Here is a 26,028-nt window from a genome sequence, read left to right on the forward strand (position 1 = left end):
TCTCTGCCACCTAGGCCAAGGCCGGGCAAGAGTTCCACATCACTTCTACTCTGCGTTTGTGTAAATGTCACTCCTTCCTGCAGGGAGCTGGGAGAGTGTTTTCCAGGACACAGTGCTGGCTACAGCCAACCAGAGACCTCAGCGTTCTCTCTCCCAGCACATCTCTCTCAATTCTCCCCAGTGAGAAAACCAAGCTTGAGAAAGAAGTGGGGGTGGATGGAATATAGGGAATCCGGAAAGGATGGATGCGGATGGGGAAACGAACCCCCGTGACGCTTGCACACCGCTCTGGATTCTAAATCGGCTGCTGCCGCTGAAGAGAGAGAGAGAAAGAGGAGGGGGAAATCTATTTAGTCATTTGCACGCAGCGGAATGTGCTGAATCATCAAGAAGTGGAGCCAAAGGTGTCACTGCATCTTTCACAACACCTCGCAGAGAGGAGGGCTGGTGGAAGGACACCTTTGACAGACGGACAGGCGCGTGCAGTATCTGCTCAGTTCCTTTCTCTTGAAGGGGAGGAGAAGGAGAAGCCTTGCCCGTAAAAAGAACTCACATTTTTGTTTTGCTCAAATGTTCTCGGTTTGCCCGCTTCGCTTGAAGAGATGGCTGATCATATACGACAGGCACCCCTGGTAGCAGGAGAACAGGAGAAGATCCCTGCTTGCAATATAGTCATTAACATCACCATAATTTTATTATTTATACGCCTCCCATCTGGCTGGGTTTCCCCAGCCACTCTGGGCGGCTTACAATATGCAGTGGTACCTCAGGTTACATATGCTTCAGGTTACATACGCTTCAGGTTACAGACTCCGCTAACCCAGAAATAGTACCTCGGGTTAAGAACTTTGCTTCAGGATGAGAACAGAAATCGTGCTCTGGCAGCGCGGCGGCAGCAGGAGGCCCCATTAGCTAAAGTGGTGCTTCAGGTTAAGAACAGTTTCAGGTTAAGAACGGACCTCCAGAACGAATTAAGAACTTAACCCGAGGTACCACTGTATCTAAAAACATACCGGTAATAAAAACACCAATCCTTAAAAACTTCCCTAAACAGGGCTGCCTTCAGATGTCTTCCAAAAGTCAGATAGTCGTTTATTTCCTTGACATCTGAAGGGAAGGCGTTCCACAAGGAGGGCGCTTGGTTTCCTGTAACTTCACTTCTCACAGTGAGGGAACCGCCAGAAGGCCCTTGGAGTTGGACCTCAGTGTCCTGGCTGAACGATGGGGGTGGAGACGCTCCTTCAGGTATACTGGGCCAAGGCCGTTTAGGACTTTAAATGTCAGCACCAACACGTTGTGCTCAGAAACATACTGGGAGCCAGTAAAGATCCTTTGGGACCAGTGTTATATGGTCCCAGCGGCCACTCCTGGTCACCAGTGTAGCTGCCGCATTTTGGATTAATTATAGTTTCTGAGTCACCTTCAAAGGTAGCCCCACGTAGAGCACATTGTAGTGGTCCAAGCGGGAGATAACTAGAGCATGCACCACTCTGGCGAGACAGGCAGGTAGGGTCTCAGCCGGTAAACAACTGCCCTGGACACAGAATTGACCCGTGCCTCCATGGACAGCTGTGAGTCCAAAATGGCTCCCAGGGCTGTGCATCTGGTCTTTTAGGGGAACAGTTACCCCATTCAGGACCAGGAAGACCCCCACACCCACCTGCTGCCTGTTCCTCAAGAACAGTAATTCACCTGGTGAGCTTCTCCAATCACCACAGGTCACTGCCTGGGTTTCTACATGCCCTACCAATTTTAAAGGTGCAGGGTGGGGCCCCGGAAAGGCGTCGACAACCCTACACACATATAATGGCTGGTGATAAGCAGGTGGCTTGTTTTAGTTGTTTCCCTTTCTGTTGTTTGTTCCTTTTTATTTTCAGATCTTGAGCGTTCATAAATCTTGTTGATTTATAAGTCCTAGTGTCACCTCGAGGCCAGCATGTAATGTTCAGCTGTAGCAGCACAGGCCTGGAACATACCGTCAGGACGGACTAGGAGGACTCTAAGACCCTCTCTCCGGATAAGCCCTGAGATTGATATTATGGCTCAGCTGAGCTGCACATAATACGATTAAGGAGATGAACTCGGGCGGTTGGTCCCAACAAGATCTCGGCACCTGCAGGGATGTGAGAAATGAGAAATGAAAGGGCAGAGGCTGGATTTTCGTAAGGGGGTGGGTGGGTGGGTTGGCGGTCTGGCTGTAGGTTGGGTCGGTTCGCTCTTAGCAGTTGGACTTAGGATAGGCATGTAGTTGCGGCTGGATTTCAGAGTCATCCGCATCTGTAAAATGTAGCAATCTGTCAGAGAACAGCTAAGTGAATAGAAGAGAAGGAAACAAGTTCTTCCCTTCTCCTAACCAAAATGTCCTTACAAAAATTTGAATGTGCTGTCTCCTGCTTTGAACATACACATTTATTTCACAACAGTGGATGCTGTACAACAGTGGACTTGGATGAAATGGTATGGCTTCTAGTAGACAAACTGTTTGCTGAGCATTCATCCTAATGGGTTTGTGGAAAATTCAAGCGATTCTAAGTCACGGCGAGTGCCTTTCCACGCTTTTTAGTGTGTTTTCCTCTCACTTTCCCTTTTGCAAAACGTCCAACCTTTGAGAACGAGGTTTTGTTACACTAGACCTCCCAAGTCAGCTACCATTGCACAACCTGAATTTGCCAGGATGCAGTGGAATCACACCCCAAAATAGCAGCACTCTGGAAGTGCCCTAAAACAGTCTAACATTCATATTGGTTTGTTTGTTTTTTATTATTATTATTATTATTATTATTATTATTATTATTATTATTATTTTATTGGTTTCTATTTTTTGTTGGTTTGTTTGATGCCTAAAAGGATACAGTGGTACCTCAGGTTAAGTACTTGATTTGTTCCGGAGGTCCGTTCTTAACCTGAAACTGTTCTTAACCTGAAGCACCACTTTAGCAAATGGGGCCACCTGCTGCTGTCGCGCTGCTAGAGCACGATTTCTGTTCTTATCCTGAAGCAAAGTTCTTAACCCGAGGTACTATTTCTGGGTTAGCGGAGTCTGTAACCTGAAGCGTATGTAACCTGAAGCATATGTAACCCGAGGTACCACTGTATTCTGTTTCTTAATGTCTGATGTTTTGTTGTGTTTTTATATTCTTCTTCTTTGGCAATCACTCGTAGCCAAGTAAGATTGTCTTCCATGAACACGGCCTTAACAGTGACTGTGGAGGCCAATTCTGGATCCACATGTCCTTCCACAGTGGGGACATAGGTTTCCGGGCGGAAGTTGATCATGGTGAGGGTTTGCCAAGTGTGGCTTCCTCTTATCACATTTCTCCCTTTTGTCCTGAGTTCGAGTGTCTTCAAAGCCCATGACACCATTGGTAAAGGCTGTTCTCCAATTGGTACGTTCGCAGGCCATTGTTTCCCAGTTGTCGGTGTTAATAGTACATTTTTTAAAGATTTGCCTTGAGAGAGTCTTTGAACCTCTTTTGTTGACCACCAGCATAGAGTAGTTGTGTTTTTATATATGCTGTAAGCTGCCCAGAGTGGCTGGGGAAACCCAGCCAGGTGGGCGGGATAGAGCCATTTAGGTCGACTTGATTATTTTAAAAGGTGGGAAATACAGTGTCTTCTTTAGTTATAGGTTTTTAAACCTCTCCCATCCTCTCCCACCCCAGCCTCCGCCCGAACCTCCTTAGCCGAGATTTTAAAAGAATTCCCCTCCTCCCATTGCTCTGTGTTGTACCTGAGAGTGTGTGTGTGAGTGTGTATGTATATATAAGCATCTTGTCAAGGTAAGAATAGCTGGGATGATGACTCATATTCCTGTCTGGTTCTAGCTGATGAGCATCCTTCCGCACACCCAGTGCGGGTTTCATATGTCTCCATCCAGGCTTGTTCCTCCCTCCACATTCAGCCCAGGCAGAGGTCCCACAACTGAGGTTGTGCTGCAAAAGCAGAGGGGAAGGTGTAAACACAACGCCCCACACTGTATCAGCAGCACACAATCTGGTGAACAAGGCCTGAGCCTCTGGCGGAGTGGGGTGGCGATGGGGAACCTGCAGCCTCCTCTCTTCTTTATCCTCAACCCCGTGACGCAGTCCGACCGACTGCTGAAAACGAGTTGGAGTCAATCAAGCACCTCGATATGAATGAACAAAAAGGAACTCTTGGGCTGCTGTCATGCAGGGGAAAAAGCCTCTGGCTGTAGGATCCCACACAGCGGAAACAGGCAAAGCAGATTATCCAGACAAAAGCGTGGTCCGGGAGACAGAATATTCTATACCTGCAGCATCTCTTGACGGATGCCTATGCAAATCACCCCACCTTTTCTCTTGCAATCCACCAAGATCGGGGCTGCTGGCAGCAATCTGCAGAAGTAATTAAAAACTAAGCGCCCCTAAGCACACAGAGAGCACATTTCCTTTGCAAATGAGTAACCGTGGTTCATCGCCATACAAGAGGGTTTCTATGGGGAAAGTGGGGTCTGCTTCGAGCATAGATTCAGCTCCAGCTCCTCGTTCTTCAGAAATGAAGCAGCAATCCAAGGGAGGAGAATTTATCTTGTCGCCAGCCCCTTTCCCTTGGTGTTTAGTCTAAACATGCCTTTCTATATTTAAAAAGGATTTTCTTCTTGGGCTGGTCTTGGTGGAAAAGGTCAAAGCCACATCTCATTTCCGGGACCCTTTAAAATATTAGGAGATATTAGGAGAGCTGATTTCCATCAGGAGAAGGGGAGCTCTGGGGAGCAGGGGCAGCAAGGAGGGAGGTATGCAATAGAGCGGGGGGTGTCTCTGAACTTTTGGGGTACATCGGGCATATTTAGAATTTAGAGGGTGTGACATGGACTGCTGGGAGTTGCAGTCAAACACTTCTGGAGGGTGCTATGTTAGCAAAGGCTGGACTAGGAGATTAAGAGAAGCTGCTGAAGAAGAGAAGAAGAAGAGTTTGGATTTGATATCCCGCTTTACCACTACCCAAAGGAGTCTCAAAGCGGCTAACAATCTCCTTTCCCTTCCTCCCCCACAATCAACACTCTGTGAGGTGAGTGGGGCTGAGAGACTTCAGAGAAGCGTGACTGGCCCACGGTCACCCAGCAGCTGCATGTGGAGCAGCTGAGTAAGGCTTTCAGTGGTCAGAGGGCAGGATGTGAATTCTTTGACAAGCTCCTGGTACCGCCCCCGCCCCCCAGCACTGGGCAGAATAGATGCATACATGCATGACAAACTTAAAAGTGCATAATATAGTAGTGCAAGTTGCAGATACAGTCTCTGTTTGGTGCAGAATTTGGGTTATGTAAGCGAGCTTGAGAATTTGCATAGAACTAAGTATTGTTGTGAGAGTCGGAGGCTGAACGGCTGGACCAGAGCCTGTCTTAATAGTCCCTTGGCAAAGCTGCCAGGTCCCTCCTTCGTCGTGAAAACAACAGGTACTGTATTTTTCGCTCTATAAGATGCACCAGACCATAAGATGCGCCTACTTTTTGGAGGAGGAAAACAAGAAAAAAAATATTCTGAATCTCAGAAGCCAGAACAACAAGAGGGATTGCTGTGCAGCGAAAGCAGCAATCCCTCTTGCTGTTCTGGCTTCTAGGATAGCTGTGCAGCCTGCATTCGCTCCATAAGACACACACACATTTCCCCTTACTTTTCAGGAGGGAAAAAGTGAGTCTTATAGAGCAAAAAATACGGCAAATGGTCCAAAAGGCCTCTATCTGTGCAACCCTCAGAACTGAGAAGGATGCCTTCCTTGCACCTACATAGGAAACCAAGGGCAAGGGATGATTTTGAGAAAGAGAGGAGCAGATATCTGCCTCTGGGCTCTGTGAGTATCCTAGGACGCTACGTCGCCCAACTGCTAGAGATCGGATGTGGAAGCTGTGAACTGCGTCTGCCTGTCGGGAGTGTTTCAGCTGCACCTCCACCTATGTGCAGCCTGTATATTTGCAAACAAACACAAATGTCACAAAATGCTGAAAAAGCCTCTAGTGACCTCCTTGTATATAGGGAACCAAACCTGGGTAAGAGCCAAACCCTTTGGCACATGGTTTGTGGGGGAAGCCTACCAGTATATACTGTATTTTTTGCTCTATAAGACTCACTTTTTCCCTCCTAAAAAGTAAGGGGAAATGTGTGTGCATCTTATGGAGTGAATGCAGGCTGCGCAGCTATCCCAGAAGCCAGAACAGCAAGAGGGATTGCTTCTTTCACTGTGCAACGATCCATCTTGCTGTTCTGGCTTCTGAGATTCAGATATATTTTTTTTCTTGTTTTCCTCCTCCAAAAACTAGGTGCGTCTTGTGGTCTGGTGCGTCTTATAGAGCGAAAAATACGGTGCTCGTTATACATCTTGCAGAGGTCCCTACTCCTTTCCAGACTGCAAAGCAGAGCAATTGATTTCAGCCCTGTTGCGTTAACCACATGCCTTCCCCACCCCCACCCCTGTTTATTTCTTTGTTCCATCCAGCTCTCTGCCTGGTGCTGGGCTGCATGATATTCCCAGATGGCTGGGATTCAGAGACCGTCAGGGACATGTGTGGGGAGAAGACGGGCAAGTACTCGCTGGGCGACTGCTCCGTGCGCTGGGCTTACATCCTAGCCATCATTGGCATCTTGAATGCCCTCATCCTCTCCTTCCTGGCCTTTGTCCTCGGCAACCGGCAGAATGACCTGCTTCACGAGGAGCTCAAAACAGAGAACAAAGGTGAGTGTCGCTGCCTTCCCCGTGCCCCTCTGTGACGCAGCAGAGCTTCCTCAAGCCCTGAAGCAGATATTGGGAGTGCATAAGGTAGAGCTTTGGAAAGGAGGTGTGAGGGCTCTGACAAGGTCCCAGAGTCCTCCCGCCTCCTTCCCAAAGCATAGTTAGCCCTTCCCCAGCTTTTAGGAGGAGGTGGGAGGGTGACAAGCCAAAGTGCGGCCCACGGGTTGTGTGTAGAAGTACTCTTGCGGCCCACTTGCTATGAACAGTTGGGCAGCCCTTAGATAGAGGGAGCCTACCTTTCCTGGCGCTGTGGGTTAAACCACAGAGCTTAGGGCTTGCTGATCAGAAGGTCGGCGGTTCGAATCCCCGCAACGGGGTGAGCTCACGTTGCTCGGTCCCAGCTCCTGCCAACCTAGCAGTTCAAAAGCACGTCAAAGTGTAAGTAGATAAATAGGTACCGCTCCGGCGGGAAGGTAAACGGCATTTCCATGCGCTGCTCTGGTTAGCCAGAAGCGCCTTAGTCATGCTGGCCACATGACCTGGAAAAACTGCAGACAAATGCCAGCTCCTTGGCTTATAGAGCTAGATGAGCGTCACAACCCCAGAGTCGTTCAGGGGTCCCTTTACCTTTACCTTTCCTGAGAAATAACTTCTAGGTTCACCTTTATGCTCTGGTGAAGCAGAGTCCAAAAAGGTGAGGAAGGGCACAAACCTTCTCCATCCCTGCTCCAAGAAGGGCATCATCCTCACCCTGCCACATGACCAATCTTGCAAAAAACCAGTGCTTTCAAGGGTTCCCTATCCACCTAAACAGGCTGGCAGAAGTTGTCTTGTGTCGTTTTCTTTGCAAGTTTGCAAATTGATAGCTAACACGGAATTCAGCATGCCGAGAATTTTGCTAATTTTCCTGCCTCCCATGGCTATAGATAATTTTAAAGACAGCCAGGGGCAGTTTGCGGAATCTCAAAAGCCAGCGGGGTGTCTGAAGAGAAACCACCCAATACACACTAGCAAGGGGGTGGGCTTCAGGTGTTGCACCCCTCATTATTTGCCCCTCCCCATAAGCAGAAGGAGACCTGCATGGAGGAAACCAGAGGTGTGTTTGTTTAGTACAGTGGTGCCCCGCAAGACGAATGCCTCGCAAGACGGAAAACCCGCTAGACGAAAGGGTTTTCCGTTTTGGAGGTGCTTCGCAAAACGAATTTCCTATGGGCTTGCTTCGCAAGACGAAAATGTCTTGCGAGTTCCTGCGATGTTCCCCCCCCCCTTTTCCCAAGCCGCTAAGCCGCTTATCAGCTGATCCTAAGCCGCTAAGCCGCTTAACAGCTGATCCGCTAAGCGGCTTAACAGCTGATCCGCTAAGCCGCTAAGCTGCTTATCAGCTGATCCGCTAAGCCGCTTATCAGCTGATCCGCTAAGCCCGCTAAACTGCTAATAGCGCTAAGCCGCTAATGGGCTTGCTTCGCAAGATGAAAAAACCGAAAGACGAAGAGACTCGCGGAACGGATTCTTTTCGTCTTGCGAGGCACCACTGTATGTGTGATCTGTTCAGATCAGAGAACTGTGTTGCAGGTTTTTATTGGGTGCAGCGTGCATGCATATAGCAGATTAAAGCTGTGCCTTCAATAAGTGAAATACGTCTTATACAAAACAGAAGCAGTTCATTATATATACCAAATTTAGGAAACCTTTGGCCCTCCAAATATTGCTGAGCCGCAGCAAATATGGCCAGTGTTCGGGGATGTTGGGAGCTGCAGTTCAGTGACATGTGGAGTATCAAAGGCTCCCCACACCTGATTATATACACCAGGGATAGGCAAACTCGGGCCTCCAGATGTTTTGGGACTACAACTCCCATCACCCCTGACCACTGGTCCTGTTAGCTAGGGATGATGGGAGTTGTAGTCCCAAAACATCTGGAGGGCCAAGTTTGCCTATGCCATATATATATATATATATATATATATATATATATATACACACGCACACACACACACACATATATACACACATACACACACACACACACACACACACACACACACTCCTTCATGATGAAGGCCAGACTAACTTTCATTTTCATCCAATACTGCTCCCACCCAAGGAAGTAGTTGCTGCAAGGGCTGGAAAAGGCAAGAGAAGGTCACCATTACGTTTACAAAAATGTGAAGCATGCATAAAATGCACACATTCCTGAAAATAACCTTTTAGAAATGCATTACAAGGCGAAAGCGCTTTTAAAAAATGTGTTCACGGTTGTAAAATGGTGTACAAATGTCTGTACAGTGGTGCCCCGCAAGACGAATGCCTCGCAAGACGGAAAACCCGCTAGACGAAAGGGTTTTCCGTTTTGGAGGTGCTTCGCAAAACGAATCTCCTATGGGCTTGCTTTGCAAGACGACAATGCCTTGCGAGTTCCTGCGGGTTTTTTCCCCTCCCCCCCTTTTTCTAAGCCGCTAAGCCGCTTATCAGCTGATCCGATCAGCAGATAAGCCGCTAAAAGCCGCTAATAGCGCTAATCCGCTAATCCGCTAATCCGTCAATGGGCTTGCTTCGCAAGACGAAAAAACCGCTAGACGAAGAGAATCACAGAACAGATTCTTTTCGTCTTGCGAGGCACCACTGTATTAGGAGAAACCCCTGTAAAATGCTTTTGAGTTTTCGTTGCAGTTGTACCTCGGTTGCCAAATGGGATCCGTTCCGGAAGTCCGTTCAACTTCCGAAAACGGTTCGACAACCAAGGAGTGCGGCTTCCGATCGGCTGCAGGAGCTCCTTGCACTCCATCGGAAGCTGCATCGGACGTTCGGCTTCAAAGAACGTTTGCAAACCAGAACACTCACTTCCAGGTTTGCAGCGTTCAGGAGCCTAAACGTTCGAGTCGCAAGGCGTTCGGGATCCAAGGTATGACTGTATTTGTATCAGTGCCGGATTTACATATATGCTAAACAAGCTATAGCTTAGGGGCCCACTCTCTTGGAGGCCCCCCAAAAAATTAAAGGGGGAAAAAAACTGGATGTACATTTCCAAAATATAAGATAAAAAGCAAATTAAATAAAACCTACATACAGTGGTACCTCTGGATGCAAACGGGATCCATTCCGGAGCCCCGTTCGCATCCTGAAGCGAATGTAACACTCAACTGCATGTGCGCAGGTCACGTTTTGCCGTTTCTGCGCATGTGTGTGACGTCACTTTGAGCGTCTGTGCATGCGCGAGCGGTGAAACCTGGAAGTAACACGTTCCGTTACTTCCGGGTTGCCGCGGAGCGCAACCCGAAAATGCTCAACATGAAGCGTATTCATCCCGAGGTATGACTGTACAGCCACAGTGGCAAATGTCTTTAGATACCTATTAGGTCCATAAATTCCCATATAGCATATATTCAACTAAAAAAAAAAACCAGTGACAATTTGTTGTTGACAAAGGACAGCTGGACATATAAAGGGCCCCATTACCTTCAGTAGCTTGGGGCCTCATCAAGCCTAAATCCGGCTCTGATTTATATATATAACAAACTGATGTGGAAATGTGAGATCTGAATTAAGACTAGAGAAAATTGAGAAACTGAAATTGACGGACTTTCCCATCCCTATATACAGACTTAGGATCTCTCTCACACACAGAGACCATTTGTGCTCTTTAAATCGGCCTCCCAGCCCTCCACTTTTGGACCAAGGTGCATTCAAACTCCAGGCTTCTGCTGCTGCCACTCTGAGTCCTTTAGGCCATGGAGGGAAAACAGCGGCCACCTTCTGTTTCTACTTCTGCTTCCCCTGGCCTTGCCGAGGCTTGGGTGGGAGCCAGGGAAACCGAAGGTGCCTAATTGGAAATGTAATTAATCATAATAAATCTCCTGGCCTCCGGGCTTGGTCCATCTGTTCGAATCAAGACAAGGCAGTCTCGCCAGCCGGAACCCAAGTGCTTGAGCAGCAGTCACTGCTGCTGGGAGGGAACCGCGAGCCAAGCAAATCCCTGCTTTTTGTCGATGCACAGAGAGTAAAACAAAATATTCCTTGTGCACGCTTGTCCTGAGGTCAGTAGATCCTGCAGCAACCCACTCGTCTGCGGACCCTACAGTGACTGCCTCCGAAAACAATTACCGTATTTTTTGCTCTATAACACGCACCAGACCATAACACGCACGTAGTTTTTAGAGGAGAAAAACAAGGAAAAAAAATATTCTAAACGAAACAGTGGATATATGATTTTTGTGGTTCATGCTGTGGCCACAGACATGTGATCTGACAGTGAGTTTGGAGTAGCCCAATGCAAAAATCCTGAGGATCCATGTGGATCCATGCTTTGTAACCACGTTTTTGCACCACTGCGGCCCCAGGCAACAGTGGGTGCGTGATTTTTTTGGTGCAAGATGTAGTCATGGACATGCTATGTGATCTGGTGGTGAATTTGGGGTGACCCAGTGCAAAAATCCTGAGGATCCATGTGGATCTGTGCTTTGTAACCACGTTTTAATTGGGGAAGGAAGGAAAAGCACTCAAGGGACAAGGAACACGCGTGGGGTGTGTGGAGAAGGATGCTGCTAATAATGAAGAAGAGGGATATAAGGGGAGAAGGCTCCTCTCCTCTCCCGCTTTGCTCCTTTAAAGAAGCAGGCTCTCTGTCCCTCTCTCTTCCCCACTCAGCGGCTCTTCTCCCTCTTTGCTGTTTCACGGAGGAGGGAAGGAAGGGGAACCACAGATCCTCTGTTCACGACTGCAGCAGATCCCCTCCGCCACCCGCAGGCATTCGCTCCATAACACGCACAGAAATTTCCCCTTACTTTCTAGGAGGAAAAAAGTGAGTGTTATGGTGCAAAAAATACGGTACCTTCCCCAGGTCTTTTTTCAATCAAGGGATGAATAAGTCACATTAACCCTTTCCCAACCCAAATTAAGCAGCCTTGTATCCTTTCCTTTGTTTGCTAGCTTTGCAGCAATTCCTTATTCCCGTGCATTTTTCAGCAATAAGTCGGCAATAATTTGCAGAGCTGCTTCTCCTGCAGATCAAGTGGATTTTAAAGGCAGAGCTTGCAAGAGCTGGTTGGAAGAGTTGGCAGACTTTGTCCAGCCTCACATGCCATGGGGCAAGGGAGAAAAGAAAAATAAATATTGCTGCTGCAGCAGCAACAGCGGCAGCAGCAGCAGGAAGACAGGTGATGTCCTTTCTGCTGTCCCTCTGCTTTTTTGTGTGTGTTTTTAAAGGAATAGCTGCACACTTCCGTGCTGGAGTTGTAGAGCAAAATATAGTCTCCACCGGAAAGTATTCCCCAATGAAAAATGAAATTAATCTTAAGTAATAAAACAAAAACAGAAAGCCGCAACACTGAAACACAAACTGCAGAATTGTTTAAAACAGAGTGGTAGTAGCAGTAGTAATAATAAACTGAAAATCCCATTGAACTTAATGGTGCCCATTTCTGAACATTTATAGCCCATGATTAGGCTAAAAGTCGCAGAGTGCCCAAGGGGTGCTTCTTGTGACATTTCCACCACCACACCCCACGAGGCAATGAGAGCAGCCAAGGAAGCTTTTGAGTGAGGAAATAAGTCTGCTAGGGAACCCATGGAAGCCAGAACTCAACCCTAACCTTCTCTTTTTATATTTTCAACAGATTTTGTTGGCACTGCGGTAAGTTCTTTGTGTTGGTGTGGCCTCGCGGCCTGGTCTGTGCTACACCTGTTAGTGGAGGCCTAGCCTAGTTCTGTCATGTCCCTGTCCACATATCTGTACTGTGTTAGGAGGAGACTACCTCACTTTTTGTCTTAAGAGAGTGAGAGTGCGAGAGTTGAGTGTACGGACGCACATTTATGTTCCATGCTGTCTCACCCGTCTACCCCTCTCCTCTTTGTCTGGGGAAATGGGAGCTGCAAGTAGGCAGATTTGCGGGCTCTTTGTGTTGCTACAAGCCCATGTTCCCCTGACTATCTGTGCACATACAGTGCTCAGGATGTGAACCAGCCCAGGGGGGTCATGGCGCAGCATCGCTGCAGTGTATAGCCACCAACACTTCAAACTCAGACATCTCCAGTCATTGCAGCACCAACATCTGGTCTCACTATATACAGCTGTGAGATTAGGATCTAGGCACACTCCACATGGGCAGGTGGAAGATCGTGATGGCACTTCAACAACCCTCCCTGCCGTCTCTCACTCACCACCAAACCAAACTTCCCTTCTTCCAGGCTATCACCCTGGTCACAGGCCTGTCGCCTACAGTGCTGGGCCGATGATTCTGTATCCTGACTTGGCGGGGTGCCCCATATCTCCCTGAAGGAACAACCTAAAGGGAAACCGAACACCCTTTGTTGTCAATCCTGCCTCACGGAGCAGAGCCCGTCCTTTAACTATGGCAGGTTCTGAAGCACAGACCTGCCAGGCATATCTGCTACTAATATATAAGGAAGTTGGTGCCATTTTTAAAAAATTGGTCATCGGGTCATTTGCCCAGTCTCATATGCGGACAGAAATTAGATTCGGATGCAGATTGAGTGCACACATGCAGTCTTGTACACAGGCAAATGCTTCTTGTTCCTTCAACTACATCACTGTGTTAGAGAACAGTTCAGAGTGACTTTAATTGAGGAAGTGGGGCTAAATTGACATCTTGATTATCAGGGCCTGGAATGGTCCATCAGCCTGGGGTTAAGACGAAGCATAGCAACTTGAGCTGAGGGCTTGGTGGGGATAAACAGAACTCCTTTGTTAGCATTTGTGTACATCACAATTCTGTATAACAATTCAACTGAGTATTGGGGCACAGAACTAAACATTCTCAATTTCATTAAAAAAAAGAAAAGATCACCACTAAGATTCTAGCCCAGGCTTCCTCAACCTCGGCCCTCCAGATGTTTTTGGCCTACGACTCCCATGATCCCTAGCTAGCAGGATCAGTGGTTAAGGATAATGGGAATTGTAGTCTCAAAACACCTGGAGGGCTGAGTTTGAGGAAGCCTGCTCTAGCCACTATGGCTGTGAAGATAAGCTTGAAAGTGCCTAGTGAAAATGACATCTCAGAAGCTTTTGGAGTGGGGAGGGCGTCCAGGGACAACAGCCAGGGTCACACATACCTCCTAACCCCTCCATGCAAATGGCAGGAAATCTAGCAGTTGCCAATTCGCATAAGGTACTATCCACAGAATTCAGCATTCCTCGATGCAGGGCTTGGGCTTATGTTGAATGCAGAATTTTAGCTGTTCTCTCCACCGCTGCCACCACTGCCCGCCCCAAGCAAGAGTACATATAGCGCTCCTATTGCCGGCTTTTGTGCAGTCTTGTTTATATTGGTGACGCTCTTGTGTTTTCTCCTCCGCAGAGGATATAATGTAGAAGAGGCAGGAGGGCCCTTCTCTCCTTGGTATCTGGATTGAACTCTCTCATCCTTCCTCCTCCCTCCCCACCTCCCTCACTGCCTTTCCTTCGCTGCTGCCAATGGGGGGGAAACGTCCAACTCGAAGCCTCAGAATCTGCAGACCTCACCTGCGTGCCACTTCCGGAGACACGTCCATCCCTCATGATTTGCCAGCTTTGGCCTCTGGCCCCTCTGCTGATTGGCTGCCGATGGAGGAGAGTGTGACGCCGGTACCCCTACCCTTACCCCAAACCTACCACATTGGGGGACGAGGCGATGCGCACACTCCGACCTGGTGTTTCAAGGAAGTGACGCCCCTGGGACTTTTTATCACATTCTTTTCAAAGGGATCGCAGCCTTTCCGGGAAAAGCTTCCAGGGCGTTTCCCAGTACCCTCCTTCCCAAGAACCAACCAAGAACTGGTGCCAAGACGCTACCGCTGCAACAGACTCTGCCAGGGCCACCTCCTTGCCAAGTCTTTCTCCATTTTTAACCTTTCAGCAACTTTGCCCGCCCTCCGGCCCACGGGGGGCCACCCGGCGCCTGAGACTGGCCCATTTGATACTTTTACATGTAAATTTAAATTGTCTCTGAACAGGGTATAAGGTGAGCCCGAATCCCCACCCAGTTCCCTTTGGGGATTTCAGCCACCAGAAAACTTTTGCATTCTCCACTCATCCTGCCCAGGTAATGCAGCTGTACTACGAAGGGGGGACCGGGGTGGGGTGGGAAGATCGGGATTGGCTAGCTGGCTTCTCTCTCCAGCCTCCGCCGTGGGGTGCGACAACATCTCCGCCTGTAGGGTGACTCCTCTAAACACTGAATGTAACCCTTGGGCCTGGAGAGCGAGCAGCAGAAGGGGGTCACAGCAAAGGTGGGAAGCAAAACCTTGCCAGTTGAGTTCCGGGGTTCGTGCCAAATAGCATTTTCCTCGAACCTGGTGTCTGCTTGGGGTGGGGTCCATGCTTTACTTCCCTGGCTGGAACCAATATTACAACTCGGGAGGAGGGCGAGGCAAAGAAGGAAGTGGGTCAGAGCAGCTCCCCTAACTCGGGATATAATCCCATAGGCAGGAGGAATTTCTGGCTGCAGGAATTAGTGCCCAAATACCCCACCCACCCCGCTCTGGGATGGTATCCTGTGTTGTAATTGCGAGAGAGCAAACAACCTCACAACGCCCTCCCCACCAGAATTGTGATCCTCCATTCACAATCTCCCCTGCTCTTGGTGGCAGCTGAAGACTAGGACAGAAAGGGGTCTTCTTAGACGTTCGGACAACTGTGCCCCCACCATTCCGACAGCAGTGTAGCAGCTAACCCAGTCCCCGTGGTTTGAGCTGAATAGAGTGCAGCTATTTTTGCCCTGTCCAGCGTAGCCGTTGAAGAACTATAAAACACACATCCATGCCTCTCGCTAGCTGAAGCGGAAGCAGGCTTCAGGGCAGAGCTAGGCCTCAAATCTACCAGGAAGAGGGACCTGCAGAGAACAGGGCGAAGCGAAACCTTGCCTCGCGCCAAAGAGGGGTCCCCGGGTAGCAACACGGACGGACATGCCATTTCAGCCTGTGCAAAAGCCCCCCCTTCCTTTCACACAGCCCACCAGCAGCAGCTATTGACATTATAAGGAGCCTGTAGGACCGTGAAGCGATCTTAGAGCAGCTTCACAAAGAACCAAGGGCCTGAAGAAGCAGAAAGAATCTGCTCTGGCCAGAGCCAGAGGAAGGCGAGAAGAAAAGGAGGCTGGGTTTAAAAAAAAAAAAAATCAAAGAAAAAACCTAGAGGGAGGGCCTAAGAAAATCCAAATGGCATCCTGCATAGTAGTAAAAAAGATAAAACAATTGACTATTTGCCCGCCCTGTAACGGTGCTCCCAAGATCTGTTGCTTGGGGAAGGCTGCATCACCTTGCCTAATGGCAGGGCCGGGCCTGAATTAGTGGCATGAAGGACCCGGTTGGAAACAAGCGAAAAGAGCATGTGGGAAAGGAGTGCATGGGCTCAAAAAGCTGGTGGGCCATGAAGGGCCAAGGATTGGGGGTGAGGGTGAGGAAAGGACAGCAGGAGGCCTGTGAATGGATCTCCAGCTATTTAATAGCACCCAGGATCGAAAGCAGTTGGGACTGTGGCTCCAGTGGACGGCTAACTCTTTCCCCAATACTATTTTCCTGGTGACAATTCCTCCCTCCAAAGGTGTTTTTTGTCCCGCTGAGGGAAATTTACCTTTCCTATAGGTAAATTGCAGCTTTTGGGGTGTGTGTGTGTTGATATTCATCAGAAAAACGTCACCGGAGGAAAGGGTTAATCACCCCAGCACCCATGAGCCCAGCTGGATGCGCCCCACCCAGCCGCTAAAAATTAAAATTAAAACAAAGAGTTTTAAACAAATCACTGTGGGAAACACGGTAAGAAACCGAGGGAAGATTCAGCAGTGTGGGAGACGTAGCGCACGACGTAGCATGGCCATGTCACTATGTTTGCCAAATAATTAACACTTAAGAGGCCACTCAAACATTGCCAACACGGGAACCAAAAGGATTGTGTGGTTACATCCAATTATGCTCAAATGCAACGATAACCAGCCATCAAGTATCGTGGTTTATGCAGAAGTGCCAAAGGACATTTGACAAGCCTCTGTGGAGAGCAAACCTCCCTTCCATGACCTCAAAAAAAACCGCAGCCAAATTATGAGGGGAGGAATGACATAAATATATATATGTGAGTTTAGCCCTTCAGAAGCCACTCTTTAAAGCAACAGGCCTCAATGTATTGGGGAGTAAACTTCACCAAACTCTGTGGAACTAACTTCTGAGTATACACTGACACGATCAGCCTTTAAATCTCAGCTCTCCGCAACATTAGGGAATCTCAGCGAGAGAGAGGGACAGAGCTAAACTAGATTAAAGGCTTGCCCAGCCATGTAGTCCCAGACACATACACCCTTAATATTCTCAGCCCAACTTTCCCATCGGTCGTTCTAGGAAAGTCCAAAATATAATCGGTAAAGGTTATCTGGTAGCTTGGACTGAAGGAGCGGCGTTAGCCTGCAACTCCCCAAGCCACTAGGGTTCGTGAGCATATTGTCAGCCACCAGAGGACGTTTACCCTACGTTGGGGGGCGACAGGGAGGGCGAGATGTGCCCTTGCGCCCATTACGTGACATGCGCGGGAGGAATGGGATCGACGGAAATGGCAAGATTGGTGGAGAAGGGAATACAGTAGCTGTAATATATATCTGTATTTTAGTACAAAAAAAAAAAGTTTGATACAGTGTTTCACAAAACCTTAACCGGAAAACATAAAAATTCAAGATGGATTGGATCGGATCAGAACCCTGTCACGTCACTGGGGAGCAACAGATTTATTCTCTTTTTTTGCCTTGGGATTTGGAGGTGGGGAGGAGGGGGCTCTGACCACCCCCTGGCCTTTGCCAGTTGCAGACTACGGATTTGCAAGGAAACACTTAGGAATGTGTAAGAATGGGTGATCAAAGCCAGTCTTGTAATGTCTTTGAAAGAAGCTAGCTGAGAAAAGCTCACCATCACCACTCGGGCATTATACAAGGTGAAACAATTGGTACACGGGCAGGTTATGTGAGTGTGTATAGCTCCCAGTTCACCATTTTTAATTTACATTTACCAGCTGTCGCCACTCAGCCTGATTTCAGCAGCAACACACTCAATGGGAATCAATTAGCCACTTAATGAACTGGCTTCGTCACCATGCACAGAATTCTGCATGGATCCACTTAGCCTTTCTTGTCATGGCAGTTAGATTGTATGAATTGGCACTGAGGCAGGGACTGCAAGAAAAAGTATACATACATAAGGGTTTTCTTTGTATCTGTAGGTGTTACGATCCTAACAAAATCATGATGAGTGAATAAGGGAAGGCTGTACATTGAAGGGAATCCTGGAGGTGTGGTACATCTGCCCACATGCTACACACTGTAGCTTTTAAAGATAAAATGATCAAGGATATTATGGAAGAATAAGCGTTGCCTATGAAGAATAGGCATGGCTTCTGCAGAGGGAAGTTTCTGCATCATCAACCTATTAGAATTATTTGAGATTGTCTATTGTTATATTGATTATAATAATAATTTGATTTATTTATTGCTAATACAGAACATCTCTAGGCTGCTTCCACATACAACTAAAAACAGCCATCAAGTTTCACAGTAAAATATGACACACATACATCTGACACAGCAATAAGCATGGTGACCACATTCCCTCAAATGCCCTAGGAGAAAAGGTATGTTTAAACTGGCACTAAAAGAGTGTTAATGTGTCCAAACATTTGGGTCGAAGTTAACATTGTATATTTGGACTCCCAAAATGTTTTTGACAAAGGCCCTCAGCAAAGGTTCCTGGAGCACACTTTGTCATTGTAGAATAAGAGGCCAGGCCCTCTTACGGATCAGTAACTTTAAAACACATCCACGATGGCTTAGTCATGATGGCTGTGTACAGTGGTGCCCCGCAAGACGAATGCCTCGCAAGACGAAAAACTTGCTAGACAAAAGGGTTTTGCGGTTTTTGAGCTGCTTCGCAAGACGAAAACGTCTTGGGGTTTTTGCAAGTTTGTTTCCTTTTTCTTAACACCCTTAATACAGTTGCGACTTGACTTCGAGGAGCAACTCATAGAACGCGGTGTGGTAGCCTTTTTTGAGGTTTTTGGTGATTTTTGAAGCTTTTCCAAAACTTTTCTGACACTGTGCTTCGCAAGACGAAAAATTCGCTAGACGAAAAAACTCGCGGAACGAATTAATTTCGTCTTGCAAGGCACCACTGTACTACAGTGGTGCCCCGCAAGACGAATGCCTTCCAAGACGGAAAACTCGCTAGACGAAAGAGTTTTCCGTTTTGGAGGTGCTTCGCAAAACGAATCTCCTATGGGCTTGCTTCGCAAGACGAAAATGTCTTGCGAGTTCCTGCTGGTTTCCCCCCCCCCCTTTTCTAAGCCGCTAAGCCGCTTATCAGCTGATCCGATCAGCAGATAAGCCGCTAAAAGCCGCTAATAGCGCTAATCCGCTAATCCGTCAATGGGCTTGCTTTGCAAGACGAAAAAACCGCTAGACGAAGAGAATCACAGAACGGATTCTTTTCGTCTTGCGAGGCACCACTGTACTACGTCCCATATCAGAGGTAGTGTATCTCTGAATACCACTTACAGGAACCATGAGCAAGTTATTGTACTTCTGCCCTGCTTATGGGCTTCCCATAGGCATCTTGCTCCCTGTGAGAACAGGAAAGTGGACTAGATGGGCCTTTGGTCATTTCAAGTAGGGCTTTCTTTATATTCTTGCCAGTAATGTTTGAGGGGTGGGTGGGGAAATACCACATCTCCTGTCAGCCTGTCAATCAAAACCTCTGTCCATACTTTGTACATACTCCCACTGTCAGCAGTAGCCCTGTTGATTTATAAGCAGTGATGAAGTCTCCTCCTTTTCCAGTGCAGGCGTAGGCTCCAGCAGCCAGTCTGTAGTAAAAGAGTTGGGCTTAGCTCAGCTTCTGCTGGGAACTCCTTACCCAGCCCAGAGGAGTCAGACCAGGGCCTCCAATGTGTATTGGGGCTTTATTTACATTGTTCATAAGTCATCTGAACAGGTGAACAGAGAGGCAGTCAAGTTTGCAGGTACTGACAAATTATTCAGGATGGTGACGGCAACTTGCTAAGAGCTCCCAGAAGATCTGGGTGGACAGGTGATAAAACGGCGCAACACGAATCAATATAAAGCTCACCCAGAAATTATAGAAACTCTTTTTGGGTTTAATTCATGGGTTTTTGAATTTATCTGAATTAGTTTGTCCCAAGTGCTGAGTATAAGCCACACAGGGCTAGGCAAGGAGATGGGATATGCATGCCACTGATTTGGGAAGGATGGGTAGACTTGCTTATAGATTTTTATTTTCCTGAAGGAAGGTAGTAGGTAGGTGCACGTGAGAGAGAAATGGCATGGGGAACACAGATCAGCATTGTAGAAGTAGCACTTCAGATATCACAATTCAGTGTATTTTGTCTCTTACCTTGCCTTGCCCCTTAACAACAACAGCAACAAAATTTTGAGCTGCAGTTTGGAGAATTCTTGCCCTCACCCAAGTATCACTGAGATTAGTCCTTGCTCAAGGGAGACATTACTTACGAGGTACTTTGCAAATCTCCTCTCTCACTTGCTAGACCTTCTTCCCCTTTGGTTGAAAATACAGTGGTGCCCCGCAAGACGAATGCCTCCCAAGACGGAAAACTCGCTAGAAGAAAGAGTGTTCCGTTTTGGAGGTGCTTCGCAAAACGAATCTCCTATGGGCTTCCTTCGCAAGACGAAAATGTATTGCGAGTTCCTGCGGGCTTTTTTCCCCTCCCCCCCTTTCTAAGCCGCTAAGCCGCTTATCAGCTGATCCGATAAGCCGCTAAAAGTCGCTAATAGCGTTAATCCGCTAATCCGTCAATGGGCTTGCTTCGCAAGACGAAAAAACCGCTAGACGAAGAGAATCACAGAACGGATTCTTTTCGTCTTGCGAGGCACCACTGTAGCTGTTCAAAACCTGAAGCAGAGATTTGTGCCCTGAAAATCATACTAAATGTCATTCCTATATCTCAGGCTTTAAGGGAGGCGTCACGATGTGACAAAGGACGCCAAACAGGCATGTTAAACCAAAGGGCTCTCATTGCACTAAGCCTTTGACAGAAACTTCAGACTGAAAAATCAGATGAAGCCATAAATGTTTGCTTCACTTGGCTTGGAGCAGAATTGGAGCTACACCTTCCACACCCAGGTAGGTTCTTGGTGAATGCCAGCAAATGGCCAGTTATCTGCTGCCTTGGGAAGAAATCTGGAGAGCTCACCACTGTGCAGTTGTAATCCCTCAGGCATTTTTATTTCACATTTATCAATCTGCCATTAAATTCGCACAATTGCCATAATGGCATTCCAGTTCTGCTCTTGCGGTTCCATGCAGAAAAGCTAGCTGAGTCTTTGGTTCAAATTGTCCCATCAGCCGTGAAGAAACCAGTTGGACTCAGGCAGACCTCAGCTCCTAACTGCAAAATGGGTATAATACATACTTTATGGAGTTGTCGCAAGAGTGACTGAGAAGGCATTGCAAAGAAGCATGGAGACACAGTTGTAAGCCTTGTCATTGAAACAGCACACATTTATTTAGGCATTTCCACTCTTGTCGACCTGGTTCCATGCAACGCAAACCTATTCTGAGATTCCCCCATTTGGTGTTAAGTGAGGAAACGGAAAACGTAAATTTTATTTTTTAAAAAAATACAATCATAAGCAAGCAGCACAAAAGCAAGCGGCAAATCCCTAGTATCCCAAACCACACAATATAACAAACCAGGAATATTATTGAAAGCCCTACTACAGAGACGAGACTCTTTCAAGAACTCTGGGGTCCATCACAACCTCTCTGTCTTTTCCCAGCTGCATAAATGGACAGAGCAAGGCCTCTTCTTATAAACTTTAGTCAGCACACGTGGAGAGAACGGTTAATGGGAATAAGGGAAGAACGGGTGGGGAAGTGGAATCACTGCCACTGCATGCTTTAGTAGAGGTCTGGGGGACTTTGGGCCCCTTCCCAGGCGTTGCTGATCTAAAAATTCCCACATTGCTGAGGGCTGGACCAGATAATTCTAACCCCCATCATCCTTGGCATCTGACTGTGCCTGCTGAGACCAATGGGAGGGACTTGGGAGTTGGGCAATGTCAGGGGAGCTAACAGTTCCTCAAACCTGCTTTAGTATAAAATAAGGGCAGAGCAAGGCAGCTGCTTCAAATGGCAAGTGCTGGGGGGGGGGGACAGGCCCAGAAAGCACCTTCTTGGGGGAAGAACAGAGCACTGCTCCCCTGCTGCCCTCAGGGATAGTTGAAGAAAAGTTTGGATTTGATATCCCGCTTTATCACTACCTAAGGAGTCTCAAGGGACAAGGGTGGCGCTGTGGGTTAAACCACAGAGCCTAGGACTTGCCGATCAGAAGGTCGGCTGTTCGAAGCCCCGCGGCGGGGTGAGCTCCCGTTGCTCGGTCCCTGCTCCTGCCAACCTAGCAGATCAAAAGCACATCAAGGTGCAAGTAGATAAATAGGAACCGCTCCGGCGGGAAGGTAAACGGTGTTTCTGTGAGCTGCTCTGGTTTGCCAGAAGCGGCTTAGTCATGCTGGACACATGATCTGGAAGCTGTCTGTGGACAAACGCCAGCTCCCTCAGCCTATAGAGCTAGATGAGCGCTGCAACCCCAGAGCCACTCGCAACTGGTCAGGGGTCCCTTTACCTTTAAGAAGTCTCAAAACAGCTAACAATCTCCTTTCCCTTCCTCCCCCACAACAAACACTCTGTGAGGTGAGTGGGGCTGAGAGACTTCAGAGAAGTGTGACTGGCTCAAGGTCACCCAGCAGCTGCATGTGGAGGAGCGGGGAAGCGAACCCGGTTCACCAGATTACGAGACTACCGCTCTTAACCACTACACCACACTGGCTGCCGATGGTTAAACTATGGAACTCCCTCCCACAGGAGGCAGTGAGGGCAGCCGAGTTGGACGGCTTTAAAAGAGGATTAGACAAAATTCATGGAGGAGGAGGGCTATCGAGGGCTACTATAGCCACGATGGCTGTGCTCTGTGCTCAGTTGGAGGCAACAGTGCTTCTGAATACCAGTTGCTGGAAACCGCAGCAGGAAGGGAGAGACCTCTTGTGTTCGAATCCTGACTGCTTGTTTCCCACAGGCATCCGGTTGGCCGCTGTGAGAACAGGATGCGACTGGCCTGATCCAACAGGCTCTTCTTATGTTCTTAAGAGGATCCTGGGGGTGAAGAGTTGAGTGCGACAGCCAACACACACACACACACACACACACACCGTCTGAAGTGTCAGCTTAAAAGCCAGTTTAACTCATTCAGCAGAGTTAGGTGAGAGACTGAGGGGAGAAAGAATGGGCCACTTCAGATTGCAGAGGGATGCATTATTCTTTAATGTTTTTTAAAAAGAATCCTGTCATCATCATCATCATCATAATTAATTCATACCTCACCCATCTGGCTGGGTTTCCCCAGCCACTCTGGGCAGCTCCCACCAGCATATTAAAAACATCAAACATTAAAAACTTCCTTAAACAGGGCTGCCTTCAGATGTCTTATAAAAGTCAAATAATTGTTTATTTCCTTGACATCTGATGGGAGGACGTTCCACAGGGTAGATGCCACCACCAAGAAGGCCCTGTGCCTGGTTCCCTGTAGCTTTGCTTCTTGCAGTGAGGGAACCGCCAGAAGGCCCTCGGCGCTGGACCTCAGTGTCTGGGCAGAACGATACGGGTGGAGACGCTCCTTCAGTATACTGGGCTGAGGCTGTTTAGGGCTTTAAAGGTCAGCACCAACACTTTGAATCGTACTTGGAAACATACTGGGAGCCAATGTAGGTCTTTCAGGAGCATAAAAGAAAAAAGCACGCTCCCTATATGCAGTGAACTAGCACACCAGGGAGAAAGCTTAAACATAGTACTTGCTCCTTGATGTGGTACTTTCCTAGGTGTGGAGAGGACTATTTCATGTATACATATCCAGTACAGGCTGGTCTGTTGGAGCAAATGGAGCGCTGTTCCACTATACATGAAATAAATGACCTCACCAAGCCCTCATCTACTCTGCCTTCTTACAACCAGTTGTCACTGGTTGTAACTGGCTGCCAGGTTCCTCCTCCCTGGTCTCAACGTTGCCCCTTGTAGAACTCTGCAGGGCAGAGCATGAGGACACTAGAATTAGTGGGTTCTGCCTGTCATTGGCTCTGGCTCCATCTACTGTTGGCCTCCTGCCTTACGCCCTACCAGTCCCAATGGACATCAGCCTCTACTGGCCTTCAAAACAGCACACCCCACCACTTTCTCCAGCTGTAGCCTGAAGTGTTGCAGCTCAGAACCCATTTCTGGAAAATATATTCACTGTGCTTCTGGCTCTTGAACTGGGCCAGCACAGGCAATCTGCCTTAAAAAAAATAAAAAATGATTTTTTATTTTTAATATCCGATACACACAATACAAAAATACAAAAAAATATGAAATACAAAGATATAAAAGAGACACTTGGTGAAAGACAACCACAAAAAATGATATAGATAAAATTACATTCCTACCACCCACCCTTGGCTCCCCTCCACCACACCCCGATTTCTGTTTTCTATTATGTTAAAATCCTTACATTGCATTTCTTACCTGAATTTCATATCTCATTTACCCATCATTATTCTTATATATTCTACAGTCTTAATCTATACATATCAACATACTATTTTGTGAACAGTGTTTATATAATCTTCAAAGCATTTCCATTGTAATCATAACTTTCGATTTGACTGTGACCTTATGGCTGCTGTTAATTTTGCCAAATGTATATAGTCACTCATTTTACATATCCACTCCTCTTTGGAGGGAATCGATTCACTTTTCCATTTGCTGGCTAGTATTGTTCTGGCCGCCGCTGTAGCATACAGGAAGATTACTTTCTTTTCTTGTGGAATACCTTTTCCCAAAATACCCAGTAGGTAGGCCCCTGGTTTCTTTTCTATGGGACTCCTTAACATCTTTTTTATTTCTTCATGTATAGTATCCACAAGCAACACTGCTTTGTCTGCAGTCCCTGGAAGGAAAGGGGCCAGGGCAGAGAGAAAATGAGAACCCACTTGATTACCAAAAGCTCCCATGAGAGATTTCCCTCTGGTCCTATCTTTACAATGTGATCTGATCATAGAAGGCAGTTCCTTGGATATACAGTGGTACCTCGGGTTACATACGCTTCAGGTTACAGACTCTGCTAACCCAGAAATAGTACCTCGGGTTAAGAACTTTGCTTCAGGATGAGAACAGAAATGGTGTGGCGGCTGCAGCGTGAGGCCCCATTAGCTAAAGCGGTGCTTCAGGTTAAGAACAGTTTCAGGTTAAGAACGGACCTCCAGAACGAATTAAGTTCTTAACCTGAGGTACCACTGTAGCCCCTTCTGCTCTAAGAAGGTGAAGGGGGAAACCCTATGTTTATATTAGTTTTTCAAATCAGCATCAATAATTCGCCCGGTTCATCTACTGAACACACGTCCTGTTCTCCTGCCTCTGCTCCCCACAGTGACTCATTTCTACACCTTGAGCTGGTGCCTACCTGCCTTTCTCCAGTCGTCTCCATGGCAACCTGGCCTGCGTAACTATGGAGACTGTTGATCACGATGCTGCCGGTGCCAAGGGCACACTGGTGGCAAGCGCTGGGGCAGCAGGTGTAGGTAGGAGAATATTCCGGGCATGGCTGTGTGATCAGGTTCTTTGCTCCCTCGCTGTGGGGCAAATGGGTAAAAATTAAGGTGTTTATGCACTCCCGAATCAAGGGAGAGGATCCGCTTAAACAGTAGGGGCAGCAAGGACCAGAGAGGCTGCATGTAGACAGTGGCAGGTGCGCACGTTAAGAGCTCAGCTCCAGGACTGAGCAAGCAGCCTCCACTACAAAATGTTGCAGAGCACCGTCCCCTCCTCACAGGAGAGCTCCTGGTTTTGAGTTCCAGCCAGCAGGCCAGAGTATTCTTTAGGAATACTCCGTTCCGTTTGTCACCCAGGTTTTCTTCTGCAAACCTGAGGCTTACTCCCAAGTATGCCTCCTCCCAGTTTCTCAGCGGCTGTTTTGGTTCCAGTTGTGTTGGGGCTCGACCACCTGAGTTCACTGTGAGAGGGAGTGGTGGGCCTGTGGATTATGAAACTGCAGCAAAGGCTGAAGCAATAGCTGCAAGGTTGGAATGCACGTCTGCAACAGAATGCTAACCATGCAGTGATCATACGCAGCTAAGTTTTCTAGATTTACATTAGGGTATGATTGCCATGGGACGCGGGTGGCGCTGTGGGTTAAACCACAGAGCCTAGGGCTTGCCGATCAGAAGGTCGGCAGTTCAAATCCCCGCGATGGGGTGAGCTCCCGTTGCTCGGTCCCAGCTCCTGCCAACCTAGCAGTTCGAAAGCACATCAAAGTGCAAG

The 26,028-nt window shown here is 47.8% G+C and overlaps 1 protein-coding gene and 1 long non-coding RNA gene across 3 annotated transcripts in view; one reads left to right on the forward strand and one right to left on the reverse strand.

Annotated features, from left to right (window-relative positions):
- LHFPL4 (LHFPL tetraspan subfamily member 4) overlaps nucleotides 1-17,347 on the forward strand; it is a 54,811-nt gene extending 37,464 nt beyond the window's left edge. The window contains exons 2-4 of one of the 2 annotated variants that reach the window (XM_083493515.1): nucleotides 6,451-6,687; nucleotides 12,297-12,313; nucleotides 13,998-17,347. In XM_083493515.1, coding sequence (XP_083349641.1) covers nucleotides 6,451-6,687; nucleotides 12,297-12,313; nucleotides 13,998-14,006 — 263 coding nt within the window. In that variant the 3' untranslated portion in view covers nucleotides 14,007-17,347. The remainder of the gene's footprint in view (nucleotides 1-6,450; nucleotides 6,688-12,296; nucleotides 12,314-13,997) is intronic. The other variant, XM_083493516.1, reaches the window with a different exon arrangement.
- LOC310702258 lies at nucleotides 15,788-19,337 on the reverse strand. The gene is made up of 2 exons (XR_014523410.1): nucleotides 19,152-19,337; nucleotides 15,788-18,491 (listed from the first exon to the last, which is right to left on the reverse strand). It is a non-coding gene; the product is annotated as an uncharacterized lncRNA (long non-coding RNA).
- Nucleotides 19,338-26,028: the final 6,691 nt, after the last annotated feature.

This window comes from Podarcis liolepis (assembly GCF_965112155.1).
Source record: "Podarcis liolepis genome assembly, chromosome: 2".
In the NCBI taxonomy this organism is placed as follows: Eukaryota; Metazoa; Chordata; class Lepidosauria; order Squamata; family Lacertidae; genus Podarcis; species Podarcis liolepis.